The sequence below is a fragment of the Globicephala melas genome, chromosome 9 (assembly GCF_963455315.2).
Source record: "Globicephala melas chromosome 9, mGloMel1.2, whole genome shotgun sequence".
NCBI classification, from domain to species: Eukaryota; Metazoa; Chordata; class Mammalia; order Artiodactyla; family Delphinidae; genus Globicephala; species Globicephala melas.
The window spans coordinates 46,724,179-46,741,861 of NC_083322.1; the positions used below are offsets into that span (position 1 = coordinate 46,724,179).

A 17,683-nucleotide genomic window follows, 5' to 3' on the forward strand; every position below is an offset into this window, starting at 1 on the left:
TGAAATTAAATCCTAGAAACTGCAGTATAGGAAAGTAACTTTAGGGTCAGCTTCTGCAGATTGGGAGTATCTTCTTTGTCCTCTAACTAATTCCTCTAACTTCTTTCATTTCCCAGTTGGTTCAAAGATAAAACAGAAAAATAGGGAGAAAAAAGTCCAACATTCTTGCCCTCCCCCATGTTTTGTCAACCATCCTTTTTCCTAGTCTATAATACCATATTTAAATAAAAGTTTAATTAAATGTCCTGTTCTCTTGGGTGTTTGGAGAAAAAACAAAAGCAAAAATATTTACAACTGGTGTGTGTGGAGGGGGTGCATTCCTTATGTATATTATTGACCCAAAATAAGTAGTAGCTTCTTCTATTGATTTACAGCTCAGTTGTCCATGAACTTCTAGGTATAAGGAAATATTAGTTTAAAGCTAATCTTTATTTTAAAGCCCCTTGTCTGCTGAAGGTGAAGGGGCTTAGTGGCCATATTTCCCATAAATAAAGAAATGGGAAAAAATAACTACACACACACACACAACTATCTTTTATCTCCAGCCTAAGTTCCTTCTTAGCAGGCAGAGCAGTGCACCCTCCAGGTTTCAGAGAGGAGACAACTTGGGGTCTTTTGATACTGTAGCAGGAGCCAGGAAAGGTGAATTTCTTGTTCTTAAAGCAACATCTGGCAGGGTCCCCGCTGCAGGATCAGCACAGCTCAGTCACTGACTTCAGGGCAGAGCTTTGCGCTGCTCTTTTGTTTGGGCTTGGAGGAGGGAAGGGGGACCTAGGTGACATGCAGCATCCTCCTGTGAGGACGGCTGAGTGCATGTGGGTGATGGCAAAAATCTGAGGTCAAAGTCATGGCCTTTGGAATAAGATTGATTTCCTTCCCAGGTGGTATCTCTCAGCAGGACATGTGTTTCTCTATGTTTATACCTGCTTATTTATTTCACCTTCAGGTGGGCACAGGCTTCAGTTTTACTGAACATCTCCAGGGATATGCAGTGGATGAGGACGATGTGGCACGAGACTTATACAGGTAAAAGGCCCTGACTCTTTCAGCCTTCTTCAGACCAAACGTTTTTCTATTTCAACAGGAAAATTCTTCCAGTAGTAGAAGTATTATTATTATTATTATTTTTTTTTTTTGCGGTACGCGGGCCTCTCACTGTTGTGGCCTCTCCCGTTGCGGAGCACAGGCTCAGCGGCCATGGCTCACGGGTCCAGCCGCTCCGCAGCATGTGGGATCTTCCCGGACCGGGGCACGAACCCGTGTCCCTTGCATCGGCAGGCGGACTCTCAACCACTGAGCCACCAGGGAAGCCCTAGAAGTATTATTGATTGGTCTTCATAGTCCATTTCCTGAAGATCTTTTAAGAATACTTCTATGTGAGGTGTGTGTGTGCACGCACACGCACACGGCCTATTTTCCACTTTATTACATTATCATTGATAAGTATGAAAGTAGAGAAAGTAGCAAGAAGAACTGACATCTTAAGGCATAATTTTAATTTTGTAAACATAGCTTTTGAAAAACAATGGAAACAGAGCAGAATTGTTCAACCAAAGATGATTTTCCAACCTTTCACCTAGATGCCTAAGAGGTTTCTGCTTGCTTTCCAACATTATATTGAACTCCGCTCTTGCCAGGAAACAACATCTTGGATGTTTGTTTGTTTTCTTTCCCAGGATTCCTCCTTTTGTGGCCTTCACAAAATGCAGTTTTTTACTCTTGTGTTTCTCCTTCATGCCTTTTCCAGGCTGAAAGCTCAGCTTGTTAGCAAGTCTCTTTTCCCTTCATATTACAAAATTATTCTTTTACTAAAAAAGAAATTAAGAAAAATGTGACGTTGTAAGCCTGATCAAACAGTATACGTATAATGTCTTCCTTTCTTTTTCTTACATTCATTATAGCTATTTTTTAGTACTTGTTTTTAAAGTAAGTGACCTTTCTTATTCGGTCACATTTTTTTTTTCAGTCTGTAAATTATTACTAGAGACCAAGTCCTGGATTCTTTCAGATCACTAGGGCACCCCTTTACGCATTGTAATAATTTACTAAAAGAATCCTAGTGGCCAGGAAGAGTTAACTAGCTCCTTTACCCTGCCCCCCACTTTTACCAAACACTCATTCTGCTAATTACTTGGTGAGCAAACCCAACCAATCCCCAAAGTGAAAGTGAATCTAATAGGAGTCAGAGTTTTTTGATCTCTGACAAAAGCTTTCCGTTTTATTCTTCTTTCTCCCCAAGGCCAATGGCTGGGAGGGGTGGGAGTGGGGGAGAGGAAGGAAGAACTTCCGGCCTCTCTCCCAGAGATTTTTCTCTCTTCTCTGCTGCCCCAGAAAATGATATGGTTGTTGTCTGTCTTGCACACTTTCATCTGCCACATGTCCCATTATTTTAACACTTGCATTCAGTTTCTAGGCGGGCTGGATAGGACGCACACTTCTGCTTGCAGATACAATGAATGGGTCCTGGGGGCAGATTAGCCAGATCCTGACAGGAGTCTCTTGCCTGCCCGCAGCTCAGGCACCTCCTTTTCCCCGCCACAGACATAATCCTGCCGGCTGTCTTTTACAAGTTTACTCAAGCGGCATGTCTTTCTCATTTAGCACTGACTGTGAGCTCTCATTTTTCAGATCGAAACCTACTCCCCCATACCCTCCTCCTACTCCAACCCTCTTTTGGCTTAAATCCAAACAACCTCAGTTGTTTAACTAGCAAACACCCTGAGGGCGGAGGGTCTGTATTAAAGAAATGCATCAGCCCCTCTAAGCCCGAGCCTTGCACCCTTGCCCTTCCTTTTCTGGCTCTCTTGCCCCTCCCCCAGAGATGGTCACAGCTTCCAGTTGACCCTCTGAGTGGATATTTACTGCTGACATGTGGTTCATCTCCTCTTGCAAGACATGTAAAGAGAACCTATTTCAAAGCATCCATTGTTTATAGCTGTTTTAGTTCTTTTTGCTTCAGGCTCTTAGAACTGGAAAGTAGTTAATCAAGAGTAGTGCAGAAAACTGATTTCAGCTGTTTCCTTTATGGTTTGCACTATTTGTTTCCCTTTGTGACTAGAGTCTTCTCTCCAGCTGTCCAGATGGGTGTTTGGAATAAGAAGGTCGCTTTGAAACCTATAAATTGTCTACTATTGGTTTAAAGAGTAGAACATTCTTTTTCTCCCTTTGAAAACCATCTTTCTTTTTTTCTGAAAATCCAATTCCTTTTCACTATTATTAGTGCACGGCTGTAAGGAGACTCCTAAAGACATTTGACATTCACATTTAGGCTGCTTTTCTTTGTGTTTGGAAGTGAAACTTTTTCACTAACAAGATGTTTAAATTTTTTTTTTTTCTATTTGGAATGTGTTTAGGACCACAATGCCTCTCTGGTTTAGAAAAATATATAAATTTCCTAAAGAATAATAAATTTTCTAACTGGAGTAGAGCAGCTGGTGCCACTCTCCCTCTACCACTTTTTTTTTTTTTTTTTTTGTGGTACGCGGGCCTCTCACTGTTGTGGCCTCTCCCGTTGCAGAGCACAGCCTCCAGACGCGCAGGCTCAGCAGCTGTGGCTCATGGGCCCAGCCACTCCATGGCATGTACCACTATTTTTTGATTGCCTACTATGTGCCCGACATGGTTCCTAGTGCTGCTGATACAGTAGTACGCAAGCTCCCCAGTCCCCACTCTCCCAGTGTACCTGAAGTTGTCTTCTTAGCAGCCAGACGGAAATGCTGCTATTCTATTCCACGTATTGGTTTGCATGGGAGATAGTATGTATTGCTAAACAAAGCTTCATGGCAATATGACTATGAAACAGTTTCATATATTTAATTAGAACAATACTGCGTGATGGGTGCAGGCAGAGATCATGGCCTGGCCATACTAGAAGTGGAATGAATGAATGCAGAGGATGGCTCCTGATCTGATGCAACAGAACGAAACCACCGAGATTCTTGTTGCTGTGCTGCTTTCAGCCTGTCAGCAACAAAAGCTATACCTTGTTTGGCTTTTGTTGGTACGGAGCTTCTGCTGAGATTATTTTAACCTCAGTTCTCCTGGATGTCTTGTATTTACTATGACCCTGACTCCACTAGAGCTGACCAAAGTCCAAGGTTGTCTTTGGATCTCTAATGCGTTATCATTTACGTCTATCTTCTCTGCCCTGAACCCATCTTCCTTTTTAAAAAAATTATCTGAGGAGTATTTTCTCCTACTCATTCACCCTTGCAATCTGTGTTTCATCCTATTGTCCTTTAATGTACCTTTCTGCCACCAGGTAGCCTTTGACTAAGATTTGACTCAAATTGACAAGGCCTTGGCGCAATGCCAGCAAGGTCGTCAAATGGAAACACCTGGAAGAGGCATGCCTTGTGTGCCATGTGGCGCTTGTGCCTGAGTAAATGCATGGAGTGCACGGGACACACACGTGCATGTATTATGCCTTATGTATTTTGGCATTTCTACTTCTAAAATTTGCAATTTTATGTGAGCATTATTCTAGATATTATTTTGAAACAACCCTTCACCACATAATGGTATAGTCCTTGATGAAAACACAGTTCAATGAGCAAATGATATATGTATGTGCAACTTACTAAATTTATCTATTTTATTCTTCGTTCCCATTTAAGAAAGACTTACTAAGGCCTTGCTATGATTAGCCAAATTTTTGTTCATATCCTACTGTGAAATTAAATCTCTGTGATAGCTTCCTCAAGTGGGACCTTGCCTTGGAAACTTCAGCTAGATAATCCTGCTTTTTCAGGCTGGAAGCAACCTAGGAGATTATCTCCTTCAGCTAAGATTGTCGGATAAAATACAGAGTGCCCAGTTAAATTTGAATTTCAGATGAACAACGAATAATGTTTTAATCTATGTATGTCGCATGAAATATTTGGAACATATTAATACTGAAACATTATTTGTTGTTTATCTGAAACTCAAATTTAATTGTACATCTTTTGTTTTTATTTGCTAAATCTAGCAGCCCTGACAATCCTCCAACAAATTCTTTAAGGAAATAAGCTTTAAGCTGAAGCACAAGGCTTAGTTCAGATTTACTATATTAAAATGTCTATTGCCATTCCAACTAGCAGGCAGAGAGAAAGGCAAGCAGTTTTTAGCCTGAAGTTTGGAGAGGGAAGGCTGGAGAATAAACTCCTATTTTTATATCAGCTCTAAAGCTAGCTCATTGCCAGCACAAACATGGACGCTGTATAATGCAGCTTCCCAGATTTAGTTGCTACAAAGATTTTAGTTACTATAAATAATAAACAGAGAAATAAACTGAAACTCTACAGTAGAGTTTAATGGTGGGTTTTTATGAAGCCTTTGAAAATTAAGTATTTCCAGGATCACAGTGATTGTAATGACCCAGTTTTGCCTCTGGGTGACCCTTGAACTTTCTCTTTCTCCTGGTTTTGCAGGGCCTCCTTGCCTTTCATGTTCACTGGCTGGTTTACGGCTTTTAGTCCCTCAGCAGGAAACTGGAACAGAAACCCTGCCTAGCTTCTCAGGCATTGCAATCTGGGTCAAAACATTCATAAAGCTTCTGAGTTTCACAAGTTTTTGTTTCCTTTCTGAAAGATTTTGTTCAAGTAGAGAATGATTCAATAATCCACCCTTTTCTTGCTTATTATAAAATAATTTCTGGAGGCTGTTTAAATCTATTTCAGCTTGCCAAGGTGGCTGTTGGCATTCTTTCCTAAATGTGATTCTTTTGACCCTGGAGGCCACTGTGCATTTACTTCAATGTCTGTGACCATTTGGTGGTTTTCCCTTAGACTACAGTCATTTTACACCTTTTCTGTTCTTTGGTTATTAAAACACTGAAATGCTGGGAGCCCCGTTAGAATATAGAAATGTTCAGCTTCCCCACAGAGAGAGGTTGGTAAGCAACTAAGGTTCCCATTACCTCACCGCAACCCGAGATTAATGGGGTCATAAGGTTTGCAGAACTAACTCCACAAATTGCTAAGTAATAGGTGAAAGCCTGTAGCACTTTGCTCAAGGGTCCCCTCAACAGGTGGGTGATCCAAGTTGGTAACCCAGGGAATTGGAAACCTTCCCAGAGTGTTGATGTTCACTTGTCTCAACTTTGAGTATCACAAAGTAAGCCCACAAGTATTCTTCTAACCATCCACAGAGTATGGAGTGTTATGCACATGAGACGTTGAAAAAATGTCTACAGGAACTTATAGCATAATAGTATCTTAACTCAAATGTGAAGCCTATTGTCCAAGGGTGAAATTGTGTAGCATAGCATGATTCCGTGTGATTTTTATTGTTGTTCTTCTTTTTGCAGTGCACTTACTCAGTTTTTCCAGTTGTTCTCTGACTATAAAGACAATGACTTTTATGCCACTGGGGAGGTGAGTTGAAGTCATGTTTTCTTGCATGCTTCCAACATCTTCAGGACTGAAATATATTATGACACTTGTGGTTTATTCATTCAGTATACACACACACACACATCAATATTAATTCAACCCATATAAAAAATTCTCCAATTATCCCGCAGATGTCCTCCATAGCATAGATTTAAAAATTCAGTGCCCAATAAAGATTCATATATCACAGTGGGTTGTCATGTCTCAGTACCATGTCTTTGTTGGTGTTGTTGTCAGTTGTGATGATGGTTATCCAGAGTCTAGACAAGGTGCCTTGTAGAATGTCCCATTTCTGACTTTGTCTGACTCTTTTCCAATGCTTAGATTCACTGAAAACATTTGGCAAGAACACTACATAGAGGATGTTGTTTACTTTCTATTCAATCACATCAGAAGGCATATAACATCTTTGTTCCATTACTGGTCACTTAGTCAAGATGGTATCTGCCAGATCTCACCATTGAAAAGGTACCATTTTCCCTTTGAAATTAATAAATAATCTGAGACCATGTGAACATCTGTTTCCCCCAACACACACACCAAATATGTCACCAAGTAGTTCTAGCATCCACTGATGATTCCTGTCTGAATCAGTTATTATACTGGGGGTTATAAAATGGTGATTTTTCTGATCTATCTTCCTTTAGATATCATCTGGCATTCTTCTGTAGAGAACATCTTTCCTTCTTCCTCTTCTCTGATATGTACTTTAAAAATATCACTGGGGACTCATGGATTGTAAATTCTGTTTGCTGTGTTAAATTTTATTGATATCATTATTGTTTTTGATGCTTGTATTTTCCTATATTTGGTCAATGGGAACCCTTCAGGCTGGCTCCTGTGTCCTTTTGACACATTGTCCCCGTTTGTCCCCGTTATCCTTTGAGCATTTCCTTGCTCTTTGGCACAAATTAGTTATAAGTTATAGGATTATCTTGTACTTTCCCTGCCCTAGCAGGGAATTAATTCTGGTTTTTTCCAGGGTGATTATGTTACAATTTAATGAACAGTTCATTTGCATATGTTGGTTTCAATCTTAAGGTTTGCTATTTTTCATCCTTTTAAATTTAAGGTTATTTTAAAAATGTATAGCAGCCAATATTTTGAGAACACAAAAATTCTTAGGTGCTAGGAGTACAGTTGTGAACAAAACAGAAAAATTCCCTGCATTCGTACATTCCAGAGGTGAAAGCAGTGATAATGAAAGAAATAAATATGTACCAGATGGTCAGGCAGCGATATGTCTGAAAAAAGATGTCATGAAAAAGATAAGCAGGGTGAGGGCTGGAGAGTGATGGAAGTGTTATTTTGGATAAGATTGTCAGAGAAAGTCTCTTCGGTAAGGAGACAATTGAGCAGATTCCTGAGTGACGTAGTGGAGTGGTCTCTGCAATATCTGTGAGAAGAGCTTTCCTGGAAGAAGGAACAGCAAATGCAAAGACTCTGAGGTAGGGACGGGCTTGGTGCACTCAAGGAGAAGCATTGAGCCACTGTAGAAGGAGCTTAGATGGGAGAGGCAGGCTGATCGTGTAGGGCCCTGTTGCTCATGGCAGAGTGGTTAGACTTTATTCTAAGTGTAATGGGAAACCATTGAAGGGTTCAGTGTTCCCTGAAACAGTATTGAGAATCAAATTCAATTCAGTTCAACACACATATATTGAGTATGTACTATGTCTGAGGCTTTGGACAAGTATTAGAAAGTCAATGATTCAGACATTAACTCTACTGTAAATCTGAGTCTAACCATACAGAATGAAGAGTACAGTTGGAGAAGTAGCTGTAAAGACAAATAGTGTAAGGTGAGCAAATAGCTACCTCTCAATATGGGATCCTCAGGAAAAGTCAAACAGAGGAGACAGCAATTAAATTGGATTTTGAAGGATAAACATGGGTGTATTAGTCACGGCTCTTTTGCTTGCAAGTGACAGAAACCCTATTCAAAGTGTCTTAAGTAAAACAGGGGATTGAATTGTTGGCATCAGGTGTGGCTGGATCTGGTTGCTCAAACCTTATCAGGATCTTGTCTCACGTTCTCTCCATCTATTCACTTGGCTTTGCACTTCACTGATTTCATTCTCAGATAAGTTCTTTTCACCTGTGCCCTTGACTCTCCAACCCACTCCAGGGCTCTAGGTATAGCCTATCAGCTCAACTTCTCTTTCCCAATAATTCCACCATGTACCTGAATCTCATTATCCATTTGAATCCCATGGCCATTCTAGAACTAATAACTGGAGTCAGGGGGATGGAGGAAGTGACACTCCTGTCATTTTGGTAGCAACCCTGGAAAACACCCGGTTCTCCACCACCAACAAAAGAGTGATCTGCTTAGTGTGTAATTCCTCGTCTTGCAAATAATGTGACAATGTTGTTAACCATCATGTTGAACTTTCGGCAAAGCTACCAAATACCAAATGAAAAATTTGACTTGTCTATCTCATGTCTGCCTGGTGGTTTCATGCATGTAGTTTCTGAATGTGTGTGGCAAAGGACAATTTTCTTTTTATATTCTCTGCTGCCAGGATGAATACTTTTAAGGAAACCTGTGCCTTCCAAGTGATGAAGGAAGATGGGAATGAGGGCAGGCAGAGCCTGGGATGGAGATGCACTTGCCAGGCAGCAGCATCTTCATGAGAACTACACAAGATACATTAAATCTGGGGGCACATCTTTTTCTAAAAGGTAGAGCACTAAATAATGCCTTGATGGTTTATTATTGGCAGAATGCTGTGTTTCTCTAGTCTGCTTTGTCCCACCTGGTCTTTCTGTTTTAAGGCTAGAAGGCAGAATGGAGAAGTGGAAGGAATTTTGGATTAATAATCAGGACACCTGAGGTTCATTGCTGGCTTTGCCTCTCTCTGGATGATTCCAGACAAGTTCTGTGACCTCTCTGGGCCTCTGCTTTTCATCTTACAATCAGAAGGGTTGGTTTTTAAATTAGATCACTTCCGGGGATATTTTACTTTACTGGATACTCAACTGTAGTTACCTAGACGTACTCTTAAAGCATCTGTATACAATTGCAGTTTTAACATAATACCAACCCACCCTCCCTGTGTCCGCCACCATAAAAAATGTTGTAATAGATTTTTCAAGAAAAGGAAATCTTTTCTCTTGTGAACTCTTAATTTCCTGAACAAATAATGCCGCTAGATTTGTAGAATTGTTCTTGGAAAACAAATGCATAAACTCAGAAATGGTTTTCTGCTTTTGATTGCAAAGGTACTAGACCTAAATATCCTCCACATTTGTGTGCTATGAATGAGGGTAGCCTGGTGCTCAAAGGGGCTGGAACAGCTGTTCAGCGCCCTAACTTTGGTGTAAGGGAGTCTGGAAGTAATAACAGTACCTACTGCATGGGGTTGTTTTGAGCATTTAATTAGATAATCCTCCTCAAATATTTAGCAGAGTGACTGGCTGTGGTGAGTACCCAGCATATGATGACTATTATTACCATTCATGTTGAAAAGCTGGATTAAAATGTTATGGCTCCAAAGCATATGGCCTAATGCATGTAAACAGGGGCTGAGATGTTTACAAGGCTCTGCTCACTTGTTCTTGGGGTATGGCATTGTCTCCCCTCTTATTTTGAAATCATCTTTAAAAGAAATTGTTTGCTCCATCAGAAAATGATGGTGGAGCTTAGAAGTTTTGGATGGTAGCAAAATGTGTGGGGACCGATCCAGGCCCTTCGCCCCTGCCGTGTGGACCACGCGAGGCCACAGCAAGGCATAGTGCAGACCTGCAGTTGGGGCAGCGGAGAAGGAAGAACTGCTTTGTCTCCTTCCCTTCTCTCCATTTCTGCCCAGAATACCAACTGGAATTAATTTTCTCTAAAGAGAGACAAATGTGTCTATAAATCACCCTCCTCAAGGCATGAAAAAAATGTACTTCAAAAAGAGGAACAAGCTGCATTTCATTCATATCATTAACTTTCTTCCTAAGTGTCATCCTTCCCGAGCCAGTAACTATTAGTGAGATTGCTCTTTTTCTTGAGGTACAGACACTCTTTAGGATCCACTCAAGTGTATGTGGGCCCAGCTAAAACTTAAAGCACAACAGCCCTGGCGCTGGAAGGCAGGGAGGTGACGGTAGGGAGGGGTCTGCCCACTGGCCTCTGAGCCTGTGGCTTTCTGTCCACTCATGGGAAAGATTTAGCGTGTAGAGGCGTTTGTGCCAATGGGTGGGAGCGCTTCCAAACTGGCAGGGCATGTGGTTAAAACTGGGCATCTCCCGATCAGCAGGAGAGGCCTACTTTCCTTAGAAGCAGTTTTGCAACCATGATTAATTCGAAGGCTGAATCTGAGGCAAAACGTTGAAGCTATTTAAAAATTAGTGAGCTTAATAGGATACTTTATCTTCATCTGCATGAGTGAAGTCCTGCCGGGCTCACAGAGTCTGATTTCTTTATTGAAATCGTCACGGTCCTGGGTTCTGGTGCAGGCTCCCAGGAGGTGAGAGCCAGGTTTGTTTCATTTGTTTCATACAATACCAGGCACAGTGTTGAATGGATGTTATAGAGTGGCTTCACACAAGGCATTTGCCAGATCAAATAAAAATATCAATGAGATTTCTCTTTGGCTGTTTTACATCTCTTTTCATGGCTCTTCTCTCCCTGTACTGCACCCCAGGCCCTGGGAACCTCCTTTCTACTCCCTTATTTTCCAGGGTCATCCAGTGCCCTGCCTGCCACCCAAGGCCTTCCTTTCCTTGGCTGTGCTGTGCTCAGGTCCTATTTCTCCCATGCTTCTTCCATCCCCATCATGATTGTACTGTTTCTCTCCCCCATTCTGACTTGTTACCAGCTCACTATCCATTAGAGAGAATCTGATCAATTAAATGTACTTCCAACATACTTGTCCTTGAATAGAGGACAGAGCCTAAGCCATAGAAAGATACTTGTGATAGGGGAACTTCACGCACTGACATACCTGTGAAGGGGTGGGAAGGGAGAACTACCCTAACTATAGGCCTATAATTGTTTTATGTAGGCCATGCCTTTATCTTATTAGTCCAGGCTTATGATCATTAAATTTGGTGATTAGAAGGATGCCTTCAAACGTATCTAGTCCCCTTGTTTTATTTGTAGATCTTATTTGAGAATGTTTATTGAGAGTGGATCATATGACAGGCATGATGCTAAGCAGTGTTTCGTGCATTACCTTGTTTAATCGTCACAGCTGCCTTATGAAGCGGGCACTGTTATTGTCATCCCCATTTTACAGTTGAGATGACTGAGGCTTAGAGAGGTCATGTAGGCTTTACAAGCTCACCCAGCCAAGATTGGAACCTAAGCAGCCAGACTCCATCACCCAAAGACTGTAGTCACAGGATGGGCTAAGGATGGTAACCCGCTTCGTGAAGATGCTCTCTGGAGCCTGGCTTCTCAAAACTGCACTGTTTCCAAGACTTGCCTTTTCCCACAGAATAGATCCACTGTCTGTACAAGGGAGTCGGACATCCCTTACATATTTTGTACAGAATCTCTAAGGGTTACTAACCTTATACAAACAGAAAAGAAGTTCTCTAGCTTCTTGGATATTTCTGTCTTTTGATCATCAAGTTTTATGGAGTAAATGGAAGTTTCAAGTGATATAAAGGCTTGAAGTCCTTGACATGTAATTCTTTCTCCAAGCTTGGAACTTGCTGAATATGACTAGATGACATTTGAGCTGGTTTAACTCTTGAGCTCATGACAGATGTCTATTTTCAGTTATGTTCCTCTGACTTGCCAATATTTTCTTTTAGAATTGAAAACGGATTTGTGACTATTTAATGAATTTAATATTAGAAAAGTCAAGGTTTATGCTGCAACCTGGAGAACTGAACAGGGGCATATGGAAATGTTTGCAAAATTGGGCCTCGGGCTTTTGGATAGCGTATCTAAGTCAAATCAACACATATTTGCTGATTCTCTGGTTACGTGGAAAAGACTATGAGTAAATCAGACATCAATATAAGCTTTGTCTGAAGTGAGCTACTATGCTAGACCAAGTGGCATGGCGACACAAATAGTACCCAATTGGATGAGATGTCTAGGCTGGGGACCAGAAATGCTAAATTATATCTATTACGCAGCTTCAACCTTCTGAGTTCTATCTGTAGTGAGCAAGTGAAGGACTCAGTTTGTTGACTGTGGCCCAGTATATTCACACTCTTTATTTAAAAGTCAAATTAACTGTAATCTCTAAACAAAAGGGTTTATTCATCTGTTCAAGTCACCTGGCTTCAAGCTGGGTATGAATTTCTCCAAAACTGGCACTGAAGTTAGAGTTGGGGGGAGGCAAGGTACATCCTTTTCACGTATGTTTGTCACTGATGGAATTAATTTTTAAAGAAGCATCATCTCAAAACGAAATAAGAACATATTTGAAAGGCCGTACATACTTTTGCATAAATTTATGTGTATTCCTGTAGATTCTACATTTCTTTTTAAGCTCATAGTCAAGAGAAATAGATGTTTAGATAAAGTCATATTCTCGTTAGAAGCCTTTTTTTTTTTTTAAATCACAGCAGTGTGGTCTTGAAATTAGATGACGCATGGTCTAGCAATGTCTAAGAAGTTGTAGAGATTACCACAATACCAAAGCTCCAGTTTTCTCCATTCATTAATTTTCTGAACTGGCCGTGTTAAGGCCACACCTCTTCTCTCCTCAGAAGCAATAATGGTGCCAAGTGAAGTAAGATTCTACCAAGGCTAGATGAAGTCAGGGTCACCCTAGCTTAATCCTGTCCTCTTAGCTGCTGTGTCCTGTGTGACTCCGTTAAACTTAGGCTTTTCACCAAGTTTTGTAGTTTTCAATGTGTGTATAAAATTCTCTTCAAAGCATATCCCCCTATTCACTCTGGCCACCCCTGTACATGGGGCTGGTTCCACCATAGTCTGTGTTTGGGGACAGCTAGAGGACATGACACCGATGTGACTCTCTCCAGAAGGGCAGCCCACCTGGTTTCCTCCCGGAAGACATGGAAGAGTTCTCACCAGCCCCGAAGTGAACTCTTCAGAGACATTCATTCTAGCTGGAGTGGCTGGGGGTTTGGGGGCAGAGCAGGGAAAAGGGCATAGAATGACCCTGACCATCCTTGACATGCCATTGCCTAGGATGACAACTCCCTTTTTCCACTTCCAGGCAGAGGTGAGGGCCAATGAATAGTGACACTTGGTAACCAGGTTCAAAGGCCATTGCTCATTATCACTGATAAAGGTTCTGCGAGTTTTACCATAAAAGGTATATTTAGAAGCAAGTCAGAGAGTGAATGTAGCTGCATCTACTTTTTTTTTTTTTTTAAACTAAACTTCAGTAAGAAATGCAGACGACTAAGAGTAGCTTAAACAATAGTAACTGCTAACATATGTGATATTTCTGTAAGAGGACATTGTTTCCATTATAATATTATTCTCTGACACGGTTTTGTTTCTTCTGGAGGAGCTGATTGAAGCTTGATTTTCGATATGGATTTTTTGACTCCCTTAAAAGTAATCGGGTGGCAGGGGTACAGTAAGTCGGCTGTGAATGTTGTTGAAACATGTAAGAAGGGAGAGATTCAGATGGAATACACAATTACAAGTTTCTTTAAGTCCAGTTTCATTTTGCTTTTACACATCTGGATAATTAACCAAGTATTACATTCTCTCTAGACTATTTTTACAAGTACAATATGCTCCTAACGTGATTTCCATTAGGCTGTTCCAAACATCATGTAAGAACACAGAAAGATTGCAAACCAAGATTCAAAAACACTATTCAACTCTGATGTTGAGACCTTCTTTCTCTCATGGGGGAAATAAAAGTTTGAGAGCTGAATTCTGAGATCCTTCTGATGTCAGAGGAAAACTGGAGGTTGACTGCTTCTTTAAGCTCCAAATACAAGCACATACAAACATACCCTAATGGCTCTGGCCCTTCTTGTCAGAGGTGAGCTCAAAATACGGTCACCGTGGGGCAAAGGAGCCATACAAGAATAGTGTTGGAAATTGCAGCTTCTTTAAATATTGGAAAGGAATAATTACTAAGGGCAAACTAAAATCCTGACGTGTTGATTGCTAATCTAGTTTGAATTATTATGTTAGTAATAATTATGTTAGTATAATAATAAAATATATTTGTCTGACTGAGTTCCTCATTTGAAGGTCACTGCTGAATTCTAAAATTGTATGTGTTCAAACAGTTTCTGGACACACTTTTCCTCTTTCCTTTTATAATTGCTTTGATGCTGTTCAGAGCTTGTTTGAGGCCAGTGTCTGAGCTGAGGGTAGAAGGTTAGCGTTAATTCACAGACTTCAGGAACTTCGTTGGCCAGCTGCTGACCACATTGGTGAACCCCAGCCAGAGATCAGAGAAACCACAGGGCTGATAGTTGTGGTTGTCATTGCTTTAGTTGTTGTTATGGGCAGAACTCAGAACAAAAGAAACAAGAGTTCATAAAATTACAGGATCACAATTATAAGTCCTAAGGGCCATTTAGTCCATTTCTGATCCATCAGACAACCACACCTAACTTCTCCCCCCAGAGTCTGACATTCTATTCTATTTAAAACATATCCGGAAAAGGGAAAACTGGGTAAAATCAAACACACTTGATTTATTGTCTGGTTGTCTTTTAAAGTGCTTGTGGTGGTCAGAGAATCATTAAATCGAGAAACAAATGGTTCAGGAAGAATAAACAAATCTGATCTTGAAGAAAAAAGAAATGTGTCTCAACAAGGAGAGTGAAAATAATTGAAATTTCATTGTAATGTTTCGGTGTCTGTTTTCCATAAAATAATCCTATAATTGTCTACTGTGTGACAGCCTGAGTCGCTCAACCAGTGGAATGATTAATGAAAACGGCAGTGAAGGATTTGTCACACTGACACAGGGCAAGGAAGTGTGTGATAGTCATTAGAAAGCCAAAACCAAGGTAAACATCATCACTGTTAGGTTAGTAGATGTAGACTGAACATTGAGGAATCTGTTTTGAATGTGGTTATAGAACTACCCATCTCACTGTCTCATTTTCCTAAATGGTCCACTTAGCAAGTGTGCAGTGGATAAATCCAAGGGTGGGTCCCAGGTTGGGGGACCAGAGATCCATAGTCTGTCCAGGACCCTTGACTGAAATGTGATTTGATATGAGAAATGGGAAGCGTGGAGGCAGCCAAGCCCGGACAGAATTCCAGGTGGGCATGTGAAACACACAGACCTTTGTTTTCATCATTTTAAAATATAGGAAGATAATGTTAACTTTACATTGGCTCGAATTAAAGTAGATGAAATAATCTGTTGATGGTGGATGCTCAGATTGAGTGGGTGTTCCTTTTTAATCTCCTGCCTGAATCCCGGATACATATGATGGTCGCAAGGGGAAAGGTGCCGTAAAAATGTGACTGTTTTAGCCCAAGTTTGTCATCACTACCTATAAAGTACATACCCTTCTATCTCTGAAAAAGTCAAGGGAGGTGTTTTGTTGCTAGGTCTTATAACAAGACACGTTGAGTGCTAGCATCACTGGAAGGTGTACTTTTTTAGCATTTGTACTGATTTCCAGTAGAGAAAACATGTTTAGAAATAATGTCAGATTAGTCATTCATTTATCAGCTATGTTTTTATGTACCTACTATGTGCTGGCTGTTGTACACATTGTGGAAATAATAAGCCATGAAATGGTAGACTCTGCCTTATCACATTTGAGTCAAGTTTTCCATAATGTATTTTTAAAAGATATTGTGATCTTTACGAGTTTTGTGCTTTATTCATTTTTGTGTCTACTCAAGTATCTGTTATGATACCTTTGACAGAAGAGTTGCCCAATAAACCATCATTGAATGAAGATTATATAATACATCTGTACCAGTGAAATGATTAGTCAAGAGAATTTGCTTTTTTGGTCAATTTACAGAAATTTTACTTGATAAATGTTCACGTACTGTCCCTAAAAGGAGAATATAGCAAAGTTATACAGCAAAGCAAATTTCAGACATGGAAGCTAAAAAGTAGTCATGAGGGCTTCCCTGGTGGCGCAGTGGTTGGGAGTCCGCCTGCCGATGCAGGGGACACGGGTTTGTTCCCCGGTCCGGGAGGATCCCACATGCCGTGGAGCGGCTGGGCCTGTGAGCCATGGCTGCTGAGCCTGCGCGTCCGCAACGGGGGAGGCCACAGCACTGAGAGGCCCGCGTACCGCAAAAAATAAAAAATAAAAAGTAGTCATGAGTATGAATGGATAAGCTGCTTTGATTTAATACTTTGCCGAAATAATTATTATTTCACAAGAGGAGTGCATCAGTGAAGGGATCTTGTGTGAGTTATGTCAATTAAGTTCTTCCATCATAGTTTGGAAGGGGTTTAGGATTTGGAGTAGGTCAGACCAGGTTTAATTCTGACTCTATCACTTAACCTCTCTGAGCCCCAGTGTCCTTACGTTGAAATGGGAATAATGATAACTGCAGCATATGATTATGGCATGGAAAAAATGAGAGCTCTCCAGAATTCCCAGTCTTTGAACTTCAGGGCCCTGGAGAGCCTTGGACATATTGTAAAAGTTCTGCAGATCCATATGTACCCACATGATGTATCTAGTCTATCTAGAATATATGTGCATTGCTGTTTTTCAAATGCATGTAGGCTAATTCAAGATTCATTCATTGAGCAGTTGTTTATTGAGCAATAACAAACAGCATCAGGTACAGGGGATACACTAATAAACAAAACAGACAGATATCCCTGTGTCTGTGGATCTTCTATTCTAGTGTGGGTAGGGGAATAACAATACACAAGGTAAAAAGTAAAAGTTTGTTGGAGAGTGATAAAGATTAAGACGAAAGAGGAGAGAAGGGGAATATAAAATATCAAAAAAGGGGTGTTAAAATTTTTGATAGGGTGGCCATGGAGGGCAACCCTCAGAAAGCCTCACTGAAGGAAGTGAGGGAGTTAACCATATGGATATCTGGGGAAGAACATTCCAGGGACAGAAAGAGCTAATGCAAGGGGAGGAACAGTACAGATCACAATTATGATTTGGTCTGAGAGAGGCTGGAGAGGAATGAGCGAGAGGATAGTAGGGGGTAATGTGAGTGAAGTGACCAGATCATGTCAGCCCTTATGCCCCAGAAAAAGCACTTCACTTTTTCTTTGAGAGAGATGGGAAGTCATTAGAGGATTTGAGCAGAGGAGTGGCATGATCTAATTTAACAGACCACTGTCTTGAAATTAGACTGGATGACGGTAAGAGCAAAAACAGAGGCCCATTGAGGAGGCTGCTGCAAGAATCCAGGCGAGAGATGACGGTACCTGGAGCAAGGTGACAAAGGGGGTGTGTGCAAAGACACTGGA

The 17,683-nt window shown here is 40.9% G+C and overlaps 1 protein-coding gene across 1 annotated transcript in view; it reads left to right on the forward strand.

Moving 5' to 3' along the window:
• Window positions 1-17,683, forward strand: part of CPVL (carboxypeptidase vitellogenic like) — a 99,200-nt gene that overhangs the window by 27,194 nt on the left and 54,323 nt on the right. The window contains 2 exon segments of the mRNA XM_060305477.1: window positions 947-1,026; window positions 6,290-6,356. Coding sequence (XP_060161460.1) covers window positions 947-1,026; window positions 6,290-6,356 — 147 coding nt within the window.